At 43.9% G+C, this 24,307-nt stretch overlaps 1 protein-coding gene across 2 annotated transcripts in view; it reads right to left on the bottom strand.

Moving 5' to 3' along the window:
- Positions 1-2,737: 2,737 nt before the first annotated feature.
- Positions 2,738-24,307, bottom strand: part of GNB1L (G protein subunit beta 1 like) — a 43,568-nt gene continuing 21,998 nt past the window's right edge. Inside the window, exons 2-7 of one of the 2 annotated variants that reach the window (XM_064466566.1) lie at positions 19,679-19,805; positions 19,309-19,434; positions 17,182-17,344; positions 13,332-13,430; positions 8,353-8,568; positions 2,738-3,461 (exon numbers count right to left, since the gene is read on the bottom strand). In XM_064466566.1, coding sequence (XP_064322636.1) covers positions 3,195-3,461; positions 8,353-8,568; positions 13,332-13,430; positions 17,182-17,344; positions 19,309-19,434; positions 19,679-19,794 — 987 coding nt within the window. In that variant the 5' untranslated portion in view covers positions 19,795-19,805 and the 3' untranslated portion in view covers positions 2,738-3,194. The remainder of the gene's footprint in view (positions 3,462-8,352; positions 8,569-13,331; positions 13,431-17,181; positions 17,345-19,308; positions 19,435-19,678; positions 19,806-24,307) is intronic. The other variant, XM_064466567.1, reaches the window with a different exon arrangement.

The raw sequence follows: 24,307 nt of genomic DNA, 5'->3' as shown, positions 1-24,307 counted from the left end.
CTGGCTGCTCATTTCAAGGCAACTGTAATGTTAAAAAAAAAAAATTCTCTTTACTGAGTGTTTAAATAAAATCAGTAGTGACATAAAGTGGTCATGAAGTAATTGTCATAATGTGCACAAGTATCACAAGGCTGGTGCTTTGGGACCAGGAAGTCAAGAAGCGTAGGGTGGGTCTGTTTTTGCAAGCAGGTCTGCACCATGTGTCCTTCCTCTTGAAGCTGATGAAAGTCTTTACCTCTGTGCCTGTCTGCTAGTGAGGTTACAGATGCAGTTCATGGCCTCATTTTCAGTTTCTGCTTGCATGCAAGTTTATTTTTAAAACTACCTACTCAGACAAACATAAATATTTAACCCCCAGCAAAGGGCAGTACGTTAGATGTGAAGGCACACAGTAGTCTTTAGAGTATCTTCCAAAAGACCTGTTAGTAAATCTAAACATCCCTTATGAGTCTCCATAATTACTTTAGATACTGACGCTGGCAGTAAATGGCATTTTTCAGAGGAAATAATATACTCAAAGGTGCGTAACGGTCAGGCTCTGATCTAATAGCACTCTTATAAAGACATTAATCCAGCCTTGCTGGTGGCTGCCTTTTCAGCTGGACTTCAGGGACTGACTATGTGTCTTCAGGGTTGGGGTTGGTTTTGGGTTTTTATTTTTGAGTGATAAGCTGTTGAAACTTAAATTTTACTCAGACGCTAAGTTTTTCAGATAGTCTGAAAGCACGTCGGGGTCCGCTCTGAGCAGCCCCATGCCAGTTGTACCGGGAGTCCCAGGAAGGTGTTCCTGGCCTTGATCCATGCGAAATGACAGTAGCAGTTGTGCCGCTAACCCTCCACCTTGGGTTGGAGGGGGATGAAGTGCTCATTTTTGACACAGGACACCTGCGCTTCAGGAGGTGTGGAGCTGGTGGAGTGATGTTTGTTTTTTTTTTTTTCTTTCACCTTCCAGGACCGTCCAGCCACCAGCTGGACAGTGTTTTAGGGCATGGGCCTTCATCAGCTCTCACTTCAAGGCTGTTCATTAGAAAGGTGCAGGGATTACACAGGTTAAAGCACAAGAGAGGGCACACTCCTGAGCAGATGGAGATTTATCTAATTTAAAATTAAACTTATTTATAATCTAAGTGGAGAGGAGACTAAAACCCCGGCGTGTCGCCACTGGGTTATGTCCTTTTAGAAATTGACTGTGAAATTGTTCTTGCACAGCAGACTTACTTTCACTAAGTTCTGTTTGCAGAGCACTACTCAAACGGCAGACGCCAATCTCAAGGCCGCCCGACAGGCTTCCTCTGCGGTGTAATACGAGGCAGGACAGTCGGCAGGAACGCTCTTTGCAAACACCCTGTGGCGGGTCCGCGGCCCGTGCATGACAATGCCTTCCATATTTATTTGTTTGTTTGTCCAGTTAGCTGTGTTGTGTCTGACCTACTTTAAGAAAGGGGAAGAAGAAAAAAAATAAAGGTTTCTTCCAGCAGCAGGTTTATGGAGAAAGAGCCTGTCTCATGCCGTAAGGCTGCTGCCTGGAGCCTCTTGTACGGCGTAGGTAGCTCCTCCTCTGCGTGCGAGGTGGGTGATGGGTGGAGATGCAGCACTTGCCATCTGCGCAATCCTGTCTGGTAGATGTACTGAACACCAGCACCTCCCCTTGACTTGGGATGACTCAAAATGAGGCTTTAACGTTCAATTGCAATGCGAGCCTCCATGCAGCTACCGAATAATAAAGAAATAATAAAAAAGAAATGCATTATTTAAAGTGTCATCACGCTCCAAAATGTGTAAGGCCAAGTTTTATTTAGAAAAGCCTGGCAACAGTATGCTGTTTCTGGGATTTAGTGGAGAGAACACTGCTTGGTGCTTAAGGCTTTTAGTCCAACAGTATTCACTGCCTGTAAAGCACAGCTGGATAGCAGACCCAGACCTTAATTTGCTTGTGTGTTTTCCCTGAACTAATTTCTAAAGTATTTTGATGTTACTGTTCACTACAATTCTGGTGACGTTTTCTTTGATGTCCAGCTCTGTACAGAGGCAGCAACAACTATTTCCAATAAAGTAGAAACAGTGCACAGCCTGGACACAAACCCCCTTCAGTTTGTAAAGTGGAGTTCTAGTTTCCTGGCCACCTCCTTTTTTACAAACTGGCCCTCGCTAATTGCTTTGGTGGGACAGTTGAACCGGCCATTTTGTGACTGTTGTATGTCTAATATGCTTTAAAAGAATGCAAATGCCACTTCAGCATTCAAACAAACAAACAAAAAACCCTTCATGAATGGATTTCAGCTTCCATGACTGTAGAGATGACAAGTTAATGGAGCCATTCGCACTGTGTGGATAAGGATTTATCCATGCAGTTCCCCTAAATGTTAATGGGAGTTGTGTAGCTGAATCCCAGGCTTGCCATGCTGAAACTTTCCCCTAACTCTCCAAGGAGAAGGGCGCTAATTGGATTGCTGAGTTTAAATCCTTCAGCTAGTCAGTCTATAGAACGGATTTAGCACTGGCTCTGTAAAAGGCTTTACATAGCTTTGCAGTGCAGGGGAAGATTTTTCCCCTTTCTTGTGATTAATTGTGAGGCTTGAGGTGACAGGAGACATAATGAAATTCATAAATGCCAAAGGCCGTCCCTAGTCACATTCCTGGCTGTTGGTTTAAGTTAGAAGCTGACAGAAGTGTGAACAAATCAAGGTTGTCCTGATAGCCTTTCAGTTGGGGGGAAGAAAAAGTAACTGACAATGAGAACCACTGGAGGTGTTTACTGGGTATAAATTTTCGAGCGAGTGATATTTTACACTGATTCAGCTTTGTGGATACATAAATGACTTACAGACGTATTCTGCCCCCAGTGCAGTCGGAGGGATTCCAGTCCTTTCTCACAGAAGAAGCTATTGGCACGGGTTATTTAAGCAACCTGCCAAAGAAAAGCTGTTGCGAAACCTGTAGCAGAACTCAAAGTCACTTGCGCTGTGTCTTCATCAGTGAGTGGCCTTGCTCTGCTCTTTACGAATTTTAAAAATCCACTTCCCTCGCTGGAAAACAAAACTTGCAGCTTTTACAAGCAGCATAAAAATTGACCTCGGCCTCTCACTTCAGCCTGGAAATACGTTCTGCTACTTCCCTACATCCAGGTTTGCCCTGCAGTGTAAAGGCTTGCTTCACCCATCCTGTTTTCCTAGTCCACGACTGTGCAGAACATGTCATGTCTCAGTATATATTGACCAGATACTGATGCGGTGATCTTTTGAGCCAGCTGCCAGCAGCCCCTCCCTGGGGCTTCTGTGATCTGAGAAGGCCACACAATGGACAGTTGCTGCGTGGTAGTCCAGCACTGCTAAGGGCTTCAGCTTTTTCCAGCCGAAGATCCTGATGCGATGATCCCACCCTCCTGTTGCTAAAATCTTCTTGTCCGGACGGATGGCGATATCAGATATGCCGGCGTTGACAAGGTGGTGTGTTTTGTAAACCTGTGTGAGAAAGTTATAGATGAGCTCTGATTGTTTAAAACAGAAGAAAAAGGAACCTTTGGGGATTTTAGAAGGTGCAGCGCCCACCCGTATGCCCTGGTGTCACACAGGTGGCATGGAGCTTTCCACCACGCGGTGGGTGGATGATGCCGTAGGGAGAACAATTACAGACAGAGGTGGAAAAGCCCTTAACTTGAGCCTGCCTCTCTCCAGCACCATTCTGTAAAAATAAAAAGATCCCTTGTATGTTTTTAGTTTCTACTGCATTTAAAGTTCTTTATATTCTGTCACAAGTGAAGCTCTGAGTCAAGGTTTTGCAAACCAGACCGCCCAGCTTTGCGCTTTTCTTCCAGCTATTCTTGCATGAGCTGCAACGTTCAGAGCTATGGCCAGCTATTTCCTCCACTTCTGCAATATTCCCATGCTGAGATTCTGAGCTGCTGTTTAAACTACCTGCTACTTATTTCTACTACTGTGGCCCCTCACAAAAACCCCAATAAGCTGTGGTAGCATTTACCACAGTCTTGAGAAAGGAATGCTTCCAGGAATTAGGTTACAGTGTCAGGAAATCTGTATTTCTAGTACGCCTTCCCAAGAGACTTTTATTTACACCAAATTCCAAGAAGGGGATTACGAACAAGTTATTGATTTCAGTCTTGGAAGCCTTTTGCTGCTGTTTGGAGACTACTGGGGTGCAATTAAATTGGAAGGCATTTAGCTTCCTTCAAGAGGCACTGGGGCTGCACAGGACTCAGCCCTTGGAAAGAACCATTTTCACTTCATGACATGAGGTTCCCCTGAAGCCCAGAGGAAAAGCTCAATACAATACGCCTTTGCTCTTCTCACCTCAGGTACCTGGTGTTAGTCAGCAGTCTGCCGCTGAACCCCAGGCAGTGGATGCACCAGAGTGTGTGCGCGCGCGCACATGTGTATGGTGAAGTAGCCTTGCTTTTGTCACAATGTGCAAAACACCATTTCAGCACATGCTGCCCTTGAAGGGCTGCTATTTAAAAGCACAACTGGAAATTATGTCATTAATGCCACCATCTACTTGAGACTGACCGTGTGACTATCTTGTACCAAGGCTTAATATAATTCGGTACGTGTTTTAATGCGCTGTGTGGTGTTTGCTGTTTTTCTGAGGCAGGAAGGGATTAAAAAGCATATCACATCTGAGTAGCTTTCCACCTCGAAGGGCATTCCATGATATGTAGATGGTATAGGGTTAGAAAGTATATATTTATTGCAGATAATTTTAACTATAATATTGGATGTAGAAAACAAACACCAGAAATGCTGGTCAAAGTTGGTTTTAGATGCAGTTGAACACATCCTGGAATCTTACAGGCGCAAAGCTATAAGCACTTATTTTTCAGCTGTATCACAACTGCCCAGCTACTTAAACACCAAGAGATGTGCAACTTGATGAGAAAAAAAGCTAAATGAAACTTGGCGTACTTCCTGCATGATCCATGCGATCCTCTTTTAATCAGGACCTGACAAATGTGTCTGCAGCTGCTCAGAACAGAGGACAGCAAGTTCTGCACGAGCCCGATGAACAGTAGGAGGTTGTGGGGCTGCTACTGTAAAACCCGTGTTTTTTGCCAGTGCCTCTGTTCTTCCGAACTCCCCAGTTACGCTAACGTAGCAGGGCTTCAGTGGGGTTTTTGTTGGCATTTGGGTACTGGCAAGGGAAGGATTTATTACTTACATCAGAGCCTGGCAAATGTGAGATGGGCCTTACTGTGGAACCGAGATTATTAGCTAATGGCTATAACCAATCCCGGGTGTGGTGCTTCCCATCATTACTGTCAATTATGTGGGCAAGATCCATACAGCAAAATCAGGATGACTGGGAGAAACTGCATGTCATCAGCAAGCTACAACTTGAAAATGAAGCCTATAATGGTGATGCCTTTTGGCTATGGAACATGAGGAAACAGTGGGCATTTGTGCACGATCTGCAAATACAAGAGGTGAGAGAGAAAAACAAAACAAGGTAGAACAATTTGCTCAAGGTAAATGCAGCCAGGTGAAATCCTTGTGCCAGGATTTGTGCCATCCAGCCACTTACGGGCATCTACTGTAGTCAAATGCATACCAACATCATTTCCTAACGAGAAAACTGGCTTGTAATTATGAAAACAAAGGTAAAAACAGGTGAGCTGCTTTCAGCCAGTCATGACCAAGGACACTTGCATCTACTGGCAGATGCATTACGAAATTCTGACACACTGAAGCCAACAGATATCCACCTCTCCTTCCTTCCTTAACACACGCTATGATTTATTATTTTTTTTATTTATTTCCCTCTCCTACACCCAAATCATGTCTTTAAGCCCTATTCTTATTAGAAAAATAGCCAAGGTAGCGGCATTCTTCGCTTCAGCGTTCGAGGGAGAAGCCTCAGCAACAAAACTTGTGTGCTTACTTACACTACACCTTATGGATTTTTTTTTCCCTTGTCATATATAAAGGAGCTGCTGTGGTTATCAGTTTTCTTAGTTCTGCTTTGTTTATTCACCTGCAGAAGCTGTTTACCTCCTACATTCTACCACAAACATCATCACATGATTACATTATCTCGTCCAAATCAGAAGGCTCATAACCAATCCAATCATTTGCTGACAGTGATGATTTCAGCAACTTTCTTGTAGAAGACAATACCCCAAACTTTCCCCATAGCAATAAACTATGAAGTTACCTTCATCATCTATTCATTGACACACTGGAACATTGCCACTTAAAACAGAGCTGAAGTACCATCATTGCGTCATTATTTCTCCAACGGCAGATAGCTGTGCACCACGTTTACTTATTAAACCCTTGTAGAATAAAAATAATGTGCCACTGAGTGGCTTTCCAATGTCTACCATTACCTCAGGTACCTGGAATGTCAGGGAAAAAAAATCCCCATCTGGTTTATATTATTAATGCAATAGTGGAAAAAAACTTAATCTACGTCCCTGACAATCTCTAGTGCTTGTATGAAAGATGCATTTTATTAGGGCATTCACACTACGTGTGAAGCACAGAAACATTACTTACAGTTTATAATACCTGGTATTTAAATTTCTTCTGAGAAAAGCTACTATCTCTCAGTGCAATGTGCTGAGGATGTAACTAATCCTACATCTCCTGGGAATGTGAATACCCTGTGGAAAACAATACCTGGAATATTGCAGGTGAACAACTGTTTACTTTCCCCATGAGTCATACCTGTACCCCTGCATTACGGTTAACTCATAACCAAAATGTGCTGTGGAGAACAATATTTTCTTTGAATTTAGGAAAAAGCCATGCTATAATTAATATGTAGGAACAGCTTCCTCTCCAACACCAGCGTATTTGAAGCTTTAAGAAGCCTGTCATGATGTCAGATTTCTGACACCTTGGCCTTAGAAAACTATTCTCAATACCAAGTTTCTTACTGGGACTTGTCTGCTTACCTTCCTTCTGCTTCCCTGAGCTAAGAACACCAGGCGCAGACGTGTGCCAAGAGTGACAGAAGGGCTGGGGCAGCGGGAGGGCAAATGTGACGGGGGGGGGAACCCCCAAACCAACCCAAACCATGACAACCGCGTATCAGAAGCGTTAAAACTCTTCTTTTCACGTTGGCTTAGAACACCTTTGCTACTTCTTCAGAGTCTAGAGTGCCTCTCGTACTCCATGCTGTACTGCTTATTGACGTTCAGGTGGTCTCCTCGGTGAGCAGTGCCCGCTACGCTTCCTCTGTCGGATGCCCTGACGCTACATGCCCTGCGCCCTTGGTGCCTGCCACTCCAGGGACGCGAGGCCTGCAGCGATGCCTCCTTCGCAGTGTCCCCCACATGACGAGTCATGGTTGGCTGTCCAACCACTTGCTTTTCTTCCTGTAGCACCATTCAGAAATCAGCATTAACTTGCCACACTACCTGAAAAATCCCCACAAAAGCTACAAGCTCCGAGAGCGGTCATTGTTCTTCCTTGAACTGGTGTATCCCGCCACTCTCTCTCAAGGATGCCATGGGGGCACCAGCGGCTGCCTCAGGTCCTCGCCACTGTGTGTGCAGGGGACAACTGCCGCTTTAGAAAAGGTTAAAGCACTCGGCAGCGGAGAGGCTACGCATGGCCCATTTTAATTTTCATGAGCCTTTATTTATGCACTTCATTTCCACACCTAGTTAAAACCTACTTAACCCCTTGGCACTGTTGGAACGCTTGCTAAAGTCGTCTGGACTGAGCAATATTTATTGCCATTCTCTAGCACAGCCTGATCTGGTGAGTGTGAGACCCCTTTCTAAAGCAGCCACGGCAGGTGTGCGTGGCTCAGGCACAGACTGACATACCCAGGCAACATATTTTCCCTGTCTCTGGCTAGGGCTCCAAAGGTGCCAAAGAAAGCTGGTTGCCTAAACCTCAGGCCCTCTTGGTGCTAGCTGGGCTGCTCCTACGCTTTTTGCTTGTCAGCTATTTCATGGAGTATTTCTGTCTTTCACACAGTGGAAAGCAAGCTCCATCCATTCAAGCAGAACCTTTGGAAAAGCAATCCTTTGTTTCTCATTTTTATAACTCATTTATAATGTTTAGGACATTCCGAGAGCTGGATACTACTAACGTGATAAATGAAGATACAGAGGCAATGGCTTGAGTAATGCTAGGCTTGTGTGCCTGCTGCAACTTTGGTAAAACCAGAAACATGTGAGAGAGGTTTTTTTTTTTCTTTTTTGTTTTTTTAAATCCTCACCATCTTTTGCTAAGTCTGGTCACATAGCACAGACATTCTAACCAGTCTGTGATTAATTAGCTAGAGATCTGCAACAACTCCTCTTCATGACTAAATATTTTTTTAGTCTATCAAACTGTTAGTGCAAAGTGGGATAAATGACACTAGAGGGCCAATGATCCTGACCTGGAGGTTCTGTTGCTCATTGAGGCTCCAGATGCTAAGCACCTTTTCAGATGAGCCCGAGATCCCCTTGGCCTTCTCCGAGTCAAAGTCAAGACTCATCACTGGCTCCTGGTGGCAAGCGAGTTGGCTCAACGCTTTTCCTGTTGACAAATTCCAAAGGACCACTGATCCATCTTCATAGCCAGCCAGAAGCAGAGGTTGTGAACCACAGCTGAGCTGATCGAGGGAAAAGTAAAATTGTTTGAGAAGTAAATAGTCTGTTAGGAAACTTATCATCCCCAGGCAGGCTTCAGTCCACGCACCAAGAAGATAAATGAAAATGCCGACTGGCACAGAAGTGAAGAGGTTAGAAGTCCGAATGTCAAACCTTGATAGTCCATCCACTTAGAGAAAGCGTTACTAGGTAACTGCTGACACGCACGTATGGTTTTTATATCTACAAATGAAAGTCTAGGTTTTATGTATATATAAAATATATATGTAACATATACACACATACACAGAAATTTTCTCTCTGAAAAGCCAAACTATTGCCCCCTACCACACCCAAAAAAAGGCTGCCTGAAGTTCTCATAAGCTTAACTTCATGGCCTGAACTTTCTTGCACGCCTTGAAAAAATGACTCGGAGCAGCTGAGTACTGCCAAGCCATACGAACCCGTAGGGCCACTGAAAGAAGTGCCACGCTTAAAGATTCCAGCGCCACATTGCCAAGTGTAGGGTTACACAGCAGGATCGTTTACCCAAGTGCACCGTGGTGCTTGAAGGTAAACACTGAGCCCCTCCTCAGGAATCTCTGGGTGAGTCACCAAGGGGTTAACGGGCGCCCGAGTCCCACTGTAACCAATTGAAAGCTATTTTGATTAATGATGTCACAGGCCAAAGGGCATGGCACCTTGGGCAGACACCTAATTTATTTAAGCCTCTGAAATAACTCAAAGAAGGGAACATTACTGGATTACATGTCACACTTAAGGAAAATATTCATCATTGCTCCAGCCAAAAGACTAATGACCCCGTGAGCAGTAACTGGTTATGCGAGTGAAGATGCAAACCCCTAATGAAATGCAACTGAAAAACAGGCATCTGTTAATGCCAGTTATTTCTTTAACAGGAGAAGAAACACCAAAACAGGCATTGGGATTACGACCACCTCATGCAGGGACATCTCACCCTCAGAAATGTATCCAATAGCTTATTCAGCTCTTTCCCAACACAGTCAGATCCTACAGGGTTCGTTTGCTTGGTGTTCAGTTCAAAATAAAGGTAAAGGGCATTTATAAAGAATTAATTTTTACTGGCATCACATTGTTGAATGAAGTTCTTCAAACTCGCTGGCTGTCAGTATGACAATACAGACCCGCAGTGGCCAAAGGCTCACTGCCTCTGTTAACGGGCCAGACTATTCTCCCACCGGTTGTTATTTGTTCTAGGGGGAGTTAAACAAACAAGAGATGGGTGGTCTAGGTAATCAGGCTGCTGAGTAAAAGCCTCATGCTCTTTCTCAGATTTATTCAGCCTAAAGAAGTATATAAATGAGGAATGGATCTCACTGAGCAGGGAAGAAAGTCGTGCCTTAAAAGAAGGAAACCAAGGGGAAATCCCCAACCTCGTCTTTCTGAACAGGTCTACTCACACCTGGGATCATGCAGCAGCCTTATTCCTTGCTTTAAGATCCCTTTTCTTTTGGAAAGGTAGCGAGCATGCTCTGGCTAGAAAGGCCCACAAAGAAGGTGTCTCAATGCCCAGAACTGTGCATGATTTTCTGTCAAATTTTTTATTTGCTACAATAACATCAGAGCAATGAATTTATGCCAAGTATACGTGAATTCATGTTAACTCATGAGGTATTTTGGATGAAGAGTACCTGGGTTTTAATACCAAGGGAAAAGTTAAAAAAAATCTTCGTGAAACAAACATTCCAGATTTTATTTATATTTAATAAAGGGTAAAACAACCTTCAAAGCATCCCAAAGTACTTAACAGGTACTTCAATTAAGTTTAAAAAAAGCCCCCAGTTTGGGCATACACACACACACACACACACCCCCCTGCTTCTTTTTATGACTCTTCTCTGAGCACGGGACTCCTCCAGAGCCCTGGGGGTCTAAGAGGGTGCAGCTCTGATGGCCGGGTCGGCTCCTCTGCCGTGCTCAAAGCGGGATGGCCAGCTTTTCATCAGTGCTGATAACCCTCCGCAGGAACAGAGAGAGGGGTGAGTGCTCAGCACCACGGGAAGCACCAAGCAAAACCTTTGGGGGTTTTTATGCTGTGGGTATCTTGGCTTAGCTTTGAAAAACAGTACTTTGCAGGTGAGGTCTAAGACTGGTCTATTTTAAAAACAAAGTATTGTTTTTTGTGAAATGAAGGTCTCCCACAGCTCTTCGTCCTGACCTTCCCTAACCATATGAAGTGTGAAATTTCAGTGAGCACGTATGCTTGAACTTAAACAGGGGCAATGGAAAGAGCAGGGCAGCTCAGCCTGATGCCTGGACTCACCAAGCAGTGGTTCGCAACCACCTATTTATTTCAGTTCCTAATAACGGACACTTCTGGTGAAAAGTCTTCACTATTCATGTTCTGTTTCAGTGGAAAAATTAAATTGGAAGTCATTGTTCTTCCTAAGGAGAACATTTTATTGTTGCATTTGGATAACTGTCAAGGAAGGAAGAAAAGGTGATCTGCTATCAACTCAACAGAAATAATTGCTATAGTTTATATAAAGTAATAACGCTGCATTTCCAGTTTCTACATGTATTATTCCTGTTGAATTATTTTGTTTGCACCATTACGCAACATGATGCCTTCCCCAAGGAGTGCAAAAACTTTAAGGGAAGACTCTCCTTACGCCTGCAAATCCTACCCCACCCAGTTAGTAACAGCAGGAAGGTGTGAAGCTGAAGGGACAAGGTATTTAGGAGCATGAACCTTCACAGGAAAAAAAACCCCATTGAAAGAATGAATACATTTAAGGACAGACCTAGTAAAATGAGGGGGAAAAAAGAGTTTCAAACCAACAAAATAAGCAGCTGCCAGCTGTTTAACTGCTTAGGAGAAGCCACTGAGGCTTAATCTGCAAGCCTAACCTAAGCCTCAGTTTCCTCCTGCTCTGCAGTAAAGTTTCTGACTGGCGCTGCTGCTGGTAAGGTGCGCTGTTTCCCTGACACCTGGATCGTTTTTTATTGGCGTGCAGAAAAATGTGATGGCTGCAGCCCCCAAACTCCTGCTGGACAACAACCCTGAGCATACTTCCTTCAGGCCAGTACGTGGCTCTTTCCGTGTCAGCTTCTGTTTCAACTTGTTAATTTACTGTGCCATAAGCAACACCAAATAGTCTCTTAGGCAACAGGTTGCCCATAAGTGATGGGCTGGGAGTGCTCATCTCCCGGGTATGCCCGTATTGCCCAATACAGCACCGTACAAAGAGATCCTGGACGGCTTCTGTTCAGGAAGGGGTGCAGCTGGGTTAGCTCGTGTTCTTCTGCTTGTATGGTTACAGGGTTACTCAGCAAGCCACTTCCAGCGAAACCACAAAACAGAATGCAGAACATCACTTCGGTACACCACATATAATTATTCACCCTTAAGGGTACCCTCCTCCCCCTTGCTTTAACTTTAAACCGAGTTGCACCGTTTGTAAAAGAGCAAACACAGCTGTGAGGCTGTCAGGGATTATCTGTCCTTGCCTGTTGCAGACTAGGAAGTTGCAGTGACTTCCCAAAGCCAGAATTTGCATGGAATAATTTACTTCTCCCTGTTCCCAGTCCTCTGCTTTATCCCCACTGGCAACAAAATTAAAAACTACATAAAATTAAGACTCTGCACCTGCTCTGCTTCCTAGAGGAATAGCAATATTAATGCATGTAGAAAATATGGCAAGACAGGGGACTTTTTATACAGGCAACAAAATTTTCAACACTGAACATTTCCTCAGTTATCTTCATCTTATTAAAATATGTCCAGGAGACAGAAAGCCCCATTCATTTCACTGCATACTGAATACTGATTTCATTTTTAGAAGAAACCTTCTCCTTAATAAAAGCCTCATCAGTCTATTTAATTTTCCTCCTAATCTTTTTTCTAGTTTTTAATTACACCATGAGACTCGCAGTGTGGCCTCTCCTACTTTTGCCTGAAGTCAGCAACTTAATTCTTCTGGACTTCAGTCATTCAGGACCTTGAGTGAAGGCACTGAGGCCTCACCTTCACAGCTCCTTCATAATTTTTCAGCTGAAACCAAGACAGATGTTCAGATGAACCTGCAGGAGCAGCATGTGTGACACAAGCCCGGCTGGCACTGCAGACCTGTCACCGTATGTGGTCAGGGAGTTAAACCGGGAATCAGCTTTGCCACTGATTCTGTGCAGATTAAGAGCCAATGACCTAATGCCCTTCTCCCTCTGCTGCCCCCGTCCTGTATTCCTTGTCTCTCGCTGGTGGCACCCCATGAGCACTACTGGCTGAATGCTCTGCCAGTGTGGGGGTTTGCATTAGCTGCTTTTATTTACCTTTTTGTCCAAAGTCAACACAACCCAAAATATTCTATTCCTATTGTATGCCTGGAATAGAAATGTTCATAGAGTGCTTCCTTGTCCTGAGGGCACTGAAACAAAGGTAACCTGCCATTAAAATCACTGTTTTTAAGTAACCCAATCATTTCTCATCATTCCTAATGCAGCGAGAAACCATATCAAACAACTGGCTTTGGTTAGTCACTCCTTTTCCTCTAGATTGATGGAAAACCCGTACCTATCCTAAGGATACAAAGCTTTCCCTGAGCATTTGCAAATCTTCCATTAAAGCTTGGAAAGCTCTGAAAGTTACATTAAGGATGTTCACAAATCTTTCCCCCCTTTAATAGTATAATTACTTGATTGGTTTGATAATAAATCAAAATCCAAGTGAAGAAAGATTCATGTGCTTCATATAAAATGAATCACAGGGAAAACATTTCACAATTAGCAGGCGCTCTTGCCTTACCTGCCATAACTTCAGACACATGGGCATGCCCAGCTTGGCACCCACCGCTGGCTTCAAGGTACAGACTGACGTCTTGGATGGCAGCTCCAAAACCTGAACCTGACATCAGGAAAACAAGAGTATTTGGTCAGGCTCCAGGTCGAAATTCTGCTGTTAAAAACACAAGTCTTTTAAGGTGATTAAGGCTACTATAAGCTCTTCCAGTAAAAACTGTCTGGAGGAAACTGAGGAATGCACGTTAAGTTGGAGCTGTAGGGGAATCTACAGCTATCTAAATGCATGCATTGTTTTAGGAAAGACCAGACAAAGCTGCTAGAACGAACACATCCTCTTCCTCCACTCTTCTGCTTAATCTGTATTATAGTCTTCCTCCCATACAGCTGATGATACTGTGCACACACTAGATAATACTGCAGACTGCTTCATCTGAAAACACTTCCCTGCTTCCTCTCCCTTGCCCTTTTTCACATCTCTGTTGCTATTATTTTTTTGTTATATTCACTTGTGCACATTTGTGTTGTCGTCTCTGCTCTGTCAGGGTAACACAGAGCTTGCGTGGAAATACAGCCTATATCTGTATATCCAAGGTGGGTATTTTATTTACTGGGTGACTGCACTAACAAAACGTAAACCCAGACCTACCTGCTAACGGAGGCTGGAGCGGCGATGGCACGCAGGTATTTATAACACAATATTGCCTGACCCTCGTCAAAGCAGGGTCAGACAATATTGCATTAAACACCTGCTCTCTGTCTCCACAGCAGCTTCCACCGCTGCTTGCACGGATGGTAATGATTATGGATCTGATTTATTTTATTTTTTTTTTAGCATGGGGCAAGTCTTTCCTCTGCCAAGGAAGTAGCTCATTTTCCCCTCAGGATGATGGCAGGCAAGATCAGGGGAGTCTGCCTTTGCAGTCTGGCAGTGGAAGGTTTTGAGTCTCTTGACTGACACAGTGCCTCGCTCTGGGCTGATTCTCGAGCCTGGAACTATGGAGAAATCAAAGTTCTTAGGGATCAAAAACTTGCTGCCGGGAACACGGCTGTTTCTCAAATGCATACTTAATCACTAAGGTGATCTTTTATTTTAATTAAATAAACAATGGCCTGCGTTACCTCGTAAAAATGAAGGACTTCAACATTTGATAAATCCAGCACGACCAGCCATTCCAGGCTATTTCAGAACGTGCAAAAGCCCAGCAGTGCTGCTGGACAGCCCCAGTCATGTGAATTTCCTTAAGCATCTGAGATGAGGTATTACACAAATATGGCTCCTCCGGGAGCCATCCATCAAGGCCACGGCAGCTGCGACGGCTTTCCAATCCCATACCTTTAGTTCAAAGCTTGCCAGAACATCTTCCTATTTCTAGAGGCTGTCAGCTCCCCTGCCAAAAGCCAGCTGCGCTCTAAGGGCTGCAAGTCAACAACGTACTAAACAATATACAGAACGCTTGCTAAAGCCACTTAGCAATGGGGCAGGAAACCGTTCTCCGGATTTGAGGAACGGAGACTTCAGCAAAGAGCCATCCAATAGGTGGAACAAACCTATGAACGGACCAAAGTCTGATCACCTGGGCACTGTGGTTCTTTGGAGCTGCACTCTCAACTGAAGATGCTTTTCTCTTGGCAACTCTCTTGCTATGAGCGTAATGACCACGTCAGCTATTGCAGGAAATCGGCTATAAATATGAAAACGACCTGTTCTCTTCTTGTGTCTTTCATCACTGGCTCGCCCAAAGGGCATTGCCTCCTAGACAGGACTGAAACTGCGACTTGTACGCAACAGGGAAGGATAAGTGCGCTGTGATAAAGGCGCTTCTGCAGGTTAAGAGAGAAAAAAACCGAGACAAACTCCTTTGCTTTACCTTGATTAAGAACGGACACCTGGCACAAGGGCTACAGTTGGGCTTGCAAAGGACAAAGGAAAACAGAGAGGTGAGAAAAGCTTTTTGCAGAAGGCAGGCAGGCGTGAGCTGCCTCTGCCAGACTGACAGTTCCAGAGCCTGCCTGCATTAGAGGCAACTGAGCCTTAGAAATAAATACTATTTCACATATTTTGACAACTGTAACCTAAAACTTGAAGTTCTGTGTTTATATTGGTTTTGCTTAATAGGAGAAAGATTTGCCTTTGCCTGAGGTTAATAGTGTTCCTGGGTGGCTAAAACTGGCCACAAGGAAACACACCCTTTTTCTTTTTCACATTAATAAAGCTTTTAACATGTTTCTGGCAAATTGGCAAGAAAAGTGCGTGTAACTCATAATTGGTGATTTAAATGCAATCATGAACAAATAAATGCCTGTTCAGATCTCATTATTTATGGACTGAACCTGCTTTAAGACAAAATTACTCGTTTTTTGGGCACCAGCCAAGCATAAACACTTATTAAGTCTTAATTTTAATCATAAGCTGCAAATGCACTGTGTCTCACACAGTGCTGCCTATTTGGAAGCGCTATATATTTTGGGAGCTTATGTGAATTTATTGAAGCCTGACGCAGTTCTAGTGTAAAGGTTCACACACAAGTGGAACTCTCTTACCTCAGGAGACAGCAAATCATCAGTTTCCAGGGCTCAGGCAAACAAATGAAAATAAAACAGAGAGAGGCCATAAGAGCCATTGGGGTAAACGCCTTCTCTTTGGATCGAATAATTATTTAATTCTTCATCACCAGAATGCGCGTGTGCTCTTTGCCCGACACGAACACTCTACTCAGGCTGACACAAGAATGCACTCACCAGTTTTGTTTAACTGAAATATTATTGAGCGCTGCTTAAAATGGAGGGAGTTCTTTGATCAGAACAATGTAGGGGACTCGGAATGGTTGTAGTTCCTGGTACAGTGGCATGTCTACAGGGTTCCTCTGTTCTGTGAAAGGCTGAACATTCTGGTTGTGAGCCAACAGTACTTAAATATGTGCTTAACTTCTGAATAATACAAAGTTCACGTTTTCTTGCAGTACAGGCACCATTCCCACTCACTACTTCACATATAAAGTACCCAGCTTTCAGCTTCATGAGATGCATCCTACAGTCCAGAAAAGCCTGTGACCTCTTATGCTTGTGAACAACTTGCAGCTGACTACAACATTTCTTATCATATTTATGCCACTACCTTCTTTCATATTTTTGGTATTTTGATGTCAAGTATTTGACATAATTTATTGTTGCGTGAGGTCCTCAAACAGTCCTTCAAAGAAAACAAAGATACGATTTCTACAAAGCAGAAGCGGATCCTGCCAACACAGCTGTCAGTCAGTGACTGCTGGGATAATGGGCATTCGACGTGGCCTTACCACGTAGGATCTGAAACGGACCCTACAATTATCTCACGCTGAGCAAACCCCTGGCCGCTAACAGCAATTCAGCTATTTCCAGCCAAAGTACCAGTTAAGGAATTAGCCCGGGGTGAAAGACCACATATCGCATTACAAATCACCTGCACCTCCCCTCTCTCACCAAACGCGACTTTCAGCTTCAGACGGAAGATGAGTACCTCCGTCCGATGACAGACTTTCTGACCATTAGTTCCCCAGAAGGACTCTCGTTCCCCTTTAACAGTATTCAGCAGCACCAGAGGAGTTTTCAAAACTCCCGCACATGAAAGACCAGCAGCAGCTGCAAACACTTAAACGTCAGACAAATCTTGGGGTGGTATCCTTGTTATTAGAGCATGAGTTATAGAATTCAGCCGTCTTTCTGGCAGGTAAAAGTAGTGATTAGAGCCCCCAAAGGTTCCTCCCGCTGCCCTCTCCTGAGCAGAGAATTTGAGAGCAGTGATGTTCCCCCTTCTGAACTATCTCATTTCAAAACCAAAAGCCATCTCCCAAGCACCAGAAAAAGCCGCTTCCTACCTCCTCCAGGGCTTTGGCTGCCATGGCCATTAGCCAGCGTCCTGCTGCCACCTCCAGCAGAGAGCACCTGCAGAATCCCACATTCTCCGTGAAGACACAGTCCGTCACTGAAGTCCGTCCCTCTGCCAAATCCCACAAGCAGATCCTCTGGTCGCGGCCCTGACTGTGACAGCAAAACGAGTCACCCCTGAGCAGCAGGTCTGAGGAAGCCTGGCCTCCTGCAGGTTCCGGGGGTCTCAACTCAAAGTTGGGTCTTTAGCATGCAGTAAAGCAATGAGCTCAGACCAGCTTCTGGGGGCATTAATTGGGTATTTCATGGAACGTGCGGGAGCTCGGCATTGCCCAGACCACCACCCTCCTGCTGACTGCACAGCTGGGCAGTGGGTCCGGGAGTCACTGGCGGGAGGGAGGACCTGAGCGTCAGTCAGACACACAGCAGCCACAGTTAGGTGTGATCAAATGTGGTGATGCCACTTACATGTGCATATGTATTTGTGAAGTCTCAAGAGTATTTGAACACTTTCGTAATAAAAAAATCCTTATATTTTACCATTGTTTAGATCTAATTTAAAAGGAAACAAAGTTATCCAGAGAGTAACACATTTAATACTCTCTCACCCTAGCAATGAACTAGAAATGTCAGGCGTGTTGACAGCTGAAAGACAAATAGCAAGACAACAAAGATTGATGATAAATAACAAGCTACAGTTACTCAGTGGTCAACTTCCCACAGCCACAGGGAGGGCACAAAGCCTGTTACGACACAACAGGAGAGGGACGGGCAGCGCAGGGGGTGGCAGGAATTGGACAATGAAACACTGTGCTTAAAACATCCAGAACCAGAGAACCAGCGGCTGTGTCGCCGAAGCACTAGTGCAGCTCACGCAGGCGCCTCTGCACGCCTCTCCGTCCCGCAGGGAAGTCTGTGTGTTGGTCCCAGACAGTACGACCAAGGCGGCCCGACAAAGGGCGCGGCATCAATTGCTACCTAGTTTCGTGACCGCACTGGCTCTGGGACTGTGGAGCAGCTTCCAATCCACAAATGAGCAGCACAGGATGTGTGTCTTCATGTTATCTCCTGGGACAAGGAGACATCAACCATCCCTTATCCATTTCTTATTTTAATTAGCAGTGTCACCTGATGGCATTATGAAACCAAACCAGAGGTAGATGCAAATCTACAGACTGTTGGGACTTCTTCAACACCAGTACAGAAACCCCCATCTGCTGTTCAGCTGAGTGACAAACCATCAAAACATTTAGAGCACTGACATACAAACAACATGGCACTGCGAGAAATCGCTGTGATTGAGCTTTAGAACAGAGAAGCAAAAAATACAGGTAACTGCCGTCCTAAAATTGCACGGCCATGTGAACTGTTATAAATATGCAGCAAAAATAGAGGTATGGAAAAACTCTATAATTATACAAACAATGCTCATTCAATATGATTTTATGGGGGAGAGTGTTGATAATTGTACTTAAGTAGATAACAAATATAAATGCTAATGAGTTCCACTGTATAATATAAGAGATGTCTTCTCTAGATAAACATGTCGGAACACCTCCTAGTCATACAGACACTTTGGCATCTACTCTGGATCACCTGTCTAATCCAAAGTACACAAATCTTCCCGACCTTCCCTTGCTAAGCAAGAACAGAAGATATTTTGCAACAAAGCAAAGGCGTGCAGCTCAGCCTTCTTGCTCATGTCAGTCTTCCATTCTCCACCTCTGATTCATCTCTTCCTTCCCTACCTTTTCTCCCTCCCCTCTATTTATAAACTCTTTGTATCAGTTTTGATCTCCTCTGAGAACCGGTTGTGAAGCATGTGTCAACTTCAAATCCCAGTGTATTTCCTTTACCCAAAGACCTCACCTGATCTCAATGCAGTAATAAAGACACTATGGATCTCAAGTTGTGATGTCATCACATATATGTCACAAAGAAATTAATCATATCATTTTTTTCCACCTTTTGTTCTACAGTTTTTCTGTATTTTTGTACTTCTGTTCATTTCTGTATGTGTTGGAGAGACTTTCAGTGACTCCAGAAATAAGAGATTCCCTTTTTTGTACATCACAGAAACAAGATCTGTTTCCCTGGTTTTTGCCTGCTTTGCTAACCTGAGGAGCCTGGTTTTACCGCCCATGGTCTCCACACAGCAGATGGATTTCTTTCCGTGGCCATCCAGCACTGTGTCCACTCTGTGTGTTTTCAGGTTCCAGACGTGGACATACCCATTCTCCGACCTGGCAGTAAGAACAGAGGCTTTGGGTGTGATCACTGCGAACAGTCTGATAAGACAGTCTGACACTTTTCCTTTTTTTTTTTTGTCAGAACTGAAGCTGTACATATGAAGATAGCACGCCCATCACTCACCAATCATGTATTTTGTTGTTTTCCCCAGACACAATTTATCTAAATAATACACTTTGTTTTAAAAGGAAACATCCATATGATGCTCAACTTGGGCAGAAACCCTGGTTTACTTACCCAGAGAAAAGAACGGGGATGTCAGGCTCTTGGCCACCACAGGAAAAATGCAGCGCATGGACTGCAGCACCAGTACCTCTGAGAACGAACTGTGGGTCTGGAGGCGGCAAAGCCATCGAGCAATGACCTGGGGGAGTGAGAAGACATAGGTATCACAGAGGGCAAAGCAGCCCAAGGTGAAATTAGAACTTTAAATAGACTCTGAGCAGGACATGTGCTCTTCCCAGTCACTTTCCTCTTCGAATTATCACTCTTGGGTGTTATTTCTATTTGCCACACAGCTCAGTGTAAAGTAGTTCCTTGTAACATCGACTGACAGATCTAGCAGGTGCCAGATCTGCTTTTTCCTGCATTCCTTTTTAAGCAAGGTAGGTGCTGAGCTGACCATGTGTACGCACCTCTTGCACACTTGTAAATACAAAACTGCTCCGCTGTTATCGCTGCTGTAGAAAGGAAGAGCTATGAAATGCAAGAAACTGGATACCCATCATTTCAGCGGGCAAGCAGGTTATCATTCCGCTCAGCCCCTTGGCAAGTCTTTCCCCTTCCTCCCCATGAAAACACTATTTCTGTGCTTTCCACTCACAACTGTTTACAAAAAAGCACTGCAGTGAACATATCAACTGGGGTGAATTTCAGATGAGATTAGAGTTATGATCGTTTTTACACAAGAAGCCCATTACTCCCCAAGTGTTTGTATTTTTGGTTCCAAGCATGGTTACTTGAAAAAAGAACTGCGGTATTTCACACTAACTCAGTGACTGCTGTGTTAAGTGTTTTATGCTGGGGGTTGTATGCCCCAAAGAATCGATAAAGGGAGACGGGTGCCTTCAGCTTTATGTCATTGGTTCAGACGTGGTCCGAGCCAGCAAAGGACAGGGTGAGTTTGTGGGGAAGCACGTTGCCCTGTCAGACACAGAAAACCTGGAGGACGATGCGTTACGAACTTGCAGGGGAAGTCTGGGTGATCTGGTCAGGCATGTTCTTACTGATCTGGTGCCTTCACCAAGCATTTTCTTCCACGTGAACACCTGTGCAGGCGGTTGTGCACAAGCACCAAAGGACAAGGATGACTTTTCTGTGTTCTGACTTGCTGCAAATGACCCTCCTGACCTGTGCTGGGACGAAAAAGCAGCAGCTTCTTTGACTGTAAGTACAACCACAGTTCATTGGAAAATGCCTTGTAACACACGTCACAAGGGACACTTTCGCCATGGGAAGTTTTTACTGCTGTATCTGTGGCATTACTAGCCACGCTTGTGTTTCCAATTCTTCCTATTTGACCTGACCTCATAAAGGACAGCTTTTGCCACTACAGATGCCAACTCTCACCACTCCTTCCCCTTCATGTGTATATTAGACCGGATTAAACAAGAAGTTTTCTAAATTCAGTAAGGGAAGATCAACAGGTGTTTCTCTGCCTGCTGGTTCGCAGCAGAGGAATTGCAGAGAATTAGAACAGAGTGCGACAGCTACGAGCTCATGGTAGATTAAAACAGCTCAACTTTTAATTGTCATCTCACCTCAGTATCAGCTTTTGAATTGTGTTTAATGGATGCACATGCTATTGCATGTCATTTGCAGGTCTGCCTTGAGTGCAGAGATCAGTAATCACCAGGTATCTATAGGTCCTAATTAAACACAAATATCTTTTAGGACTAGCGATGAAACAGGATTCTTCAGCATAATGTGCAGTTCTCCCTCAATAGCACTGTGTAATTAGGTATGAAAATAATGAGCTCAGCGGATACCCTCCATGTTTTAGTGCCCTGACTCATCTGTTTTATGATGTTGTCTGATGATCCAGACTCATGACAGGCTGGAGTAAGTTTTCAGATGATTACAGGATGTTCAGGTTTGCCCCCATGGTGAGATCCAGCTCCCAAGTGCCCGTCTGCAGCATGCTTCACCTGTGTTATAAACCTGCTAGACCAAGGGTTTTGTCAAAATGACACTTTATAGAACCATGTAAATAAAATCCTAGCTAGGCGGCTCGCCAGGGGCACGGGGTCCCACTTCGCAGTGGAACGATCCTGGGTTACTGCACTGAGCAATGGAGACAAAATAGAACCGAGCCAACCCAGAGGCTATCTGGGATTACAAGGCAGGTTTTTAATAGCATTTTTCTAATTACTGACACAGGAGTTTTTGCTGACAGACAGCAAGTGTGTGCGTGGCTGTGGGAAGGGTTTTACCTGGCATGAAACAGACGCTACTAATGCATGTCTTTACAAGGACAATATTTCAGAAAAGTCCTGACTGGCTACAGGAAAAAAAAGCCCAACAACTGAAAGCATACTTTCAAGCTGTAAGCAAACGAAGTGACTTTTTGCTCCTTGGAGCCTGGTTCTTTGCTTGCTTTTTTGCTAATCAGATACGTGAATCTGGAAATTCGGCTTAAGATTAAACCTATGTCATTTTTTACTGGGCATACAAGATGACTCCTTATTACTTCCTATCGCGACTCAACAGATGAATGGCAGCGTGACAGTATTAAGCCTCTCATTTTATTTCCAGCAAGTGCCGAACTATAAAATCACATCTGTGCTGTTCTCTTCATCCATGAGCTTGGACAAGTCACTTAAGACCAAGATTTAATTAAAAGTTCTTAGGTACCTAAATCAACAGGAAGTCCCACAAGGTTGCAAATAGATGGAAATTTGGTGCACTGGTGCCTTGAAAACTCCAAGCAAGCATCCATCTGTTCCTGGTGACACATAAGCATCCTCAAAAAAATGACATTTAGCCTGCCTTCTACTCACCAGGCAGCTCAGCAGCTCAATATCCCTACTTGATTTACAGGGATAATGAAATAAATACATCGTGGTACACTAATAGATAATGGTTGTACCACGCTTTGCTAAGCAGACAGCTACAAACACACTAAATGTGATGACTCTGCAATGGTTAAAGCCCCTGGGTAAGTTTTTCAAAAGTGCCTAAGTGATTTAGAAGCCTAAGACTCATTTTCAAATAAATTTTCAATCCTAAATCTCTAGGACTTTTCACCCGAGGTGTCTGAAAATGAGTTCTCTAATTAGCACAACATTTATTTTCGTGTTAACTCCATCTAGCCCCAGGGAGACCAATCTATTCTTGTTAACTGGGGATATCTGCAGCAAATTTAATTAAATGAATTTGCTTAGTATTTAGCCTGGTCTAAGAGCAAAATCTGGCTCAAGGGCTTGAACAAGCAAAGCGCAACCTTCAGAAAAAAGTTCATTTAAAAGCATCTCAGGGCTAGACAGTATGTTTTTCTGGGCGATATCCTCATGCTACGACTCCTGCCTCCTGTGAAAGGATGTTAAAAGATATGTATCACTTTGCTTATGGCATTGTTCGTTTGCAAGAGGGTATATCACCTGTAAGAGATGCAACTCCTCATCATCACACTCTTGTTTTTTAAAAGATATTCCGCTTTTTATTTGTTCCAGCCTTCCCTGTGCTGGTAACAGCATCCTCCTTCAGGGGCTGAGCTACACTCGATACGACACAGACAACTGAAAGCATTTTCACAAGGTGCGTTGCAAACCCTTGGGCTCCTGCACAGATTGTATTTGCTCCATTGAATGAGGAGTGGAAACCACAGCTGCCCAGATTAGTGTTTCAATTAGCAAACGGCTACGCGCACCACACATTAGGTACTAAAAAGGGTTTTGTCTAAAAAAAAGTGCTTCTATTAAATGCCAGAACAATTTCCTTCAAAATTACCTTATTTTAAAGAACAATCCACTATTAATATCCCTCACGGAACTTCCTTTGTTTAGGTTGCAATTAGAATAATCTTCAAACCATTTGAATTTCTATGCCGTGGTATGCCAGTATCATCACTTCAGCATTTGATATGAAAAAGTTAAGCTTTTATTTAATGAGAGTCATTTAAAATATGTAAATGTCAAAAGGATTACCTTAGAAAAATCTCTCAGAGAATTAAAAACATCAACAGATTCCCACAGGAAAAATTCCAGCAGAATTCAGCAACTCTCCTGTTCCCACTCCTGTCACTTGTATTTCTATCACACATTGAAGCAAAAACAAATTGCTATTAAAATATCATCCAAACACTCTCCTCCCCCTACAAACTCCATGATTCAGTTTGAGATACCAATGGCTTGAGCAAAGACAAAAAAAAAATCCTCTCCTTTTTTCCTTTAGGTTTATTTAGAGTGCTAAAAACTCAGTGGTAAAAGAGCTTTTTCAGGTATAGGAGAAATAAATCTCTCTAGGCATGTCTGGCAAACTGATTTGAGACTGAAACCAGCAGGTGTGCAGACATAATTACTACTGCAAAATATTCAACACATCCAGGTGTGTGCACAAACAGATATATGAAATCCTGTTATTTTTTGAAAATTCCTAGTCTACCAGGTGCCACCCTCCCAAAAGAAAAATCAGAGCAAAGAAGGAGTTGAGAAAGATGGCAACAAATTGCTCTTCCCCCTTTCCAGGCTGTTTCTTTTTCATTCATACAAAAGCCCTTTTTCAGCCTGCCCTTCTGTGCCTACCTGCACTTGCTCAAGAGCCTTGTGACACTGCCACGTTGTACAGCGTAGCTCGAGTGTGTGAGGGTGTTTTCAAAGTGGGTCGCTAGCTGTAACTGCAGAGGAAGTTGGTGGAAATAAAAGACTC

The sequence above is a fragment of the Phalacrocorax carbo genome, chromosome 15 (assembly GCF_963921805.1).
Source record: "Phalacrocorax carbo chromosome 15, bPhaCar2.1, whole genome shotgun sequence".
Taxonomy (NCBI): domain Eukaryota; kingdom Metazoa; phylum Chordata; class Aves; order Suliformes; family Phalacrocoracidae; genus Phalacrocorax; species Phalacrocorax carbo.
The sequence above is the reverse complement of the archived record's forward strand: the minus strand, read 5'-3'. Positions and strand labels throughout refer to the sequence as shown.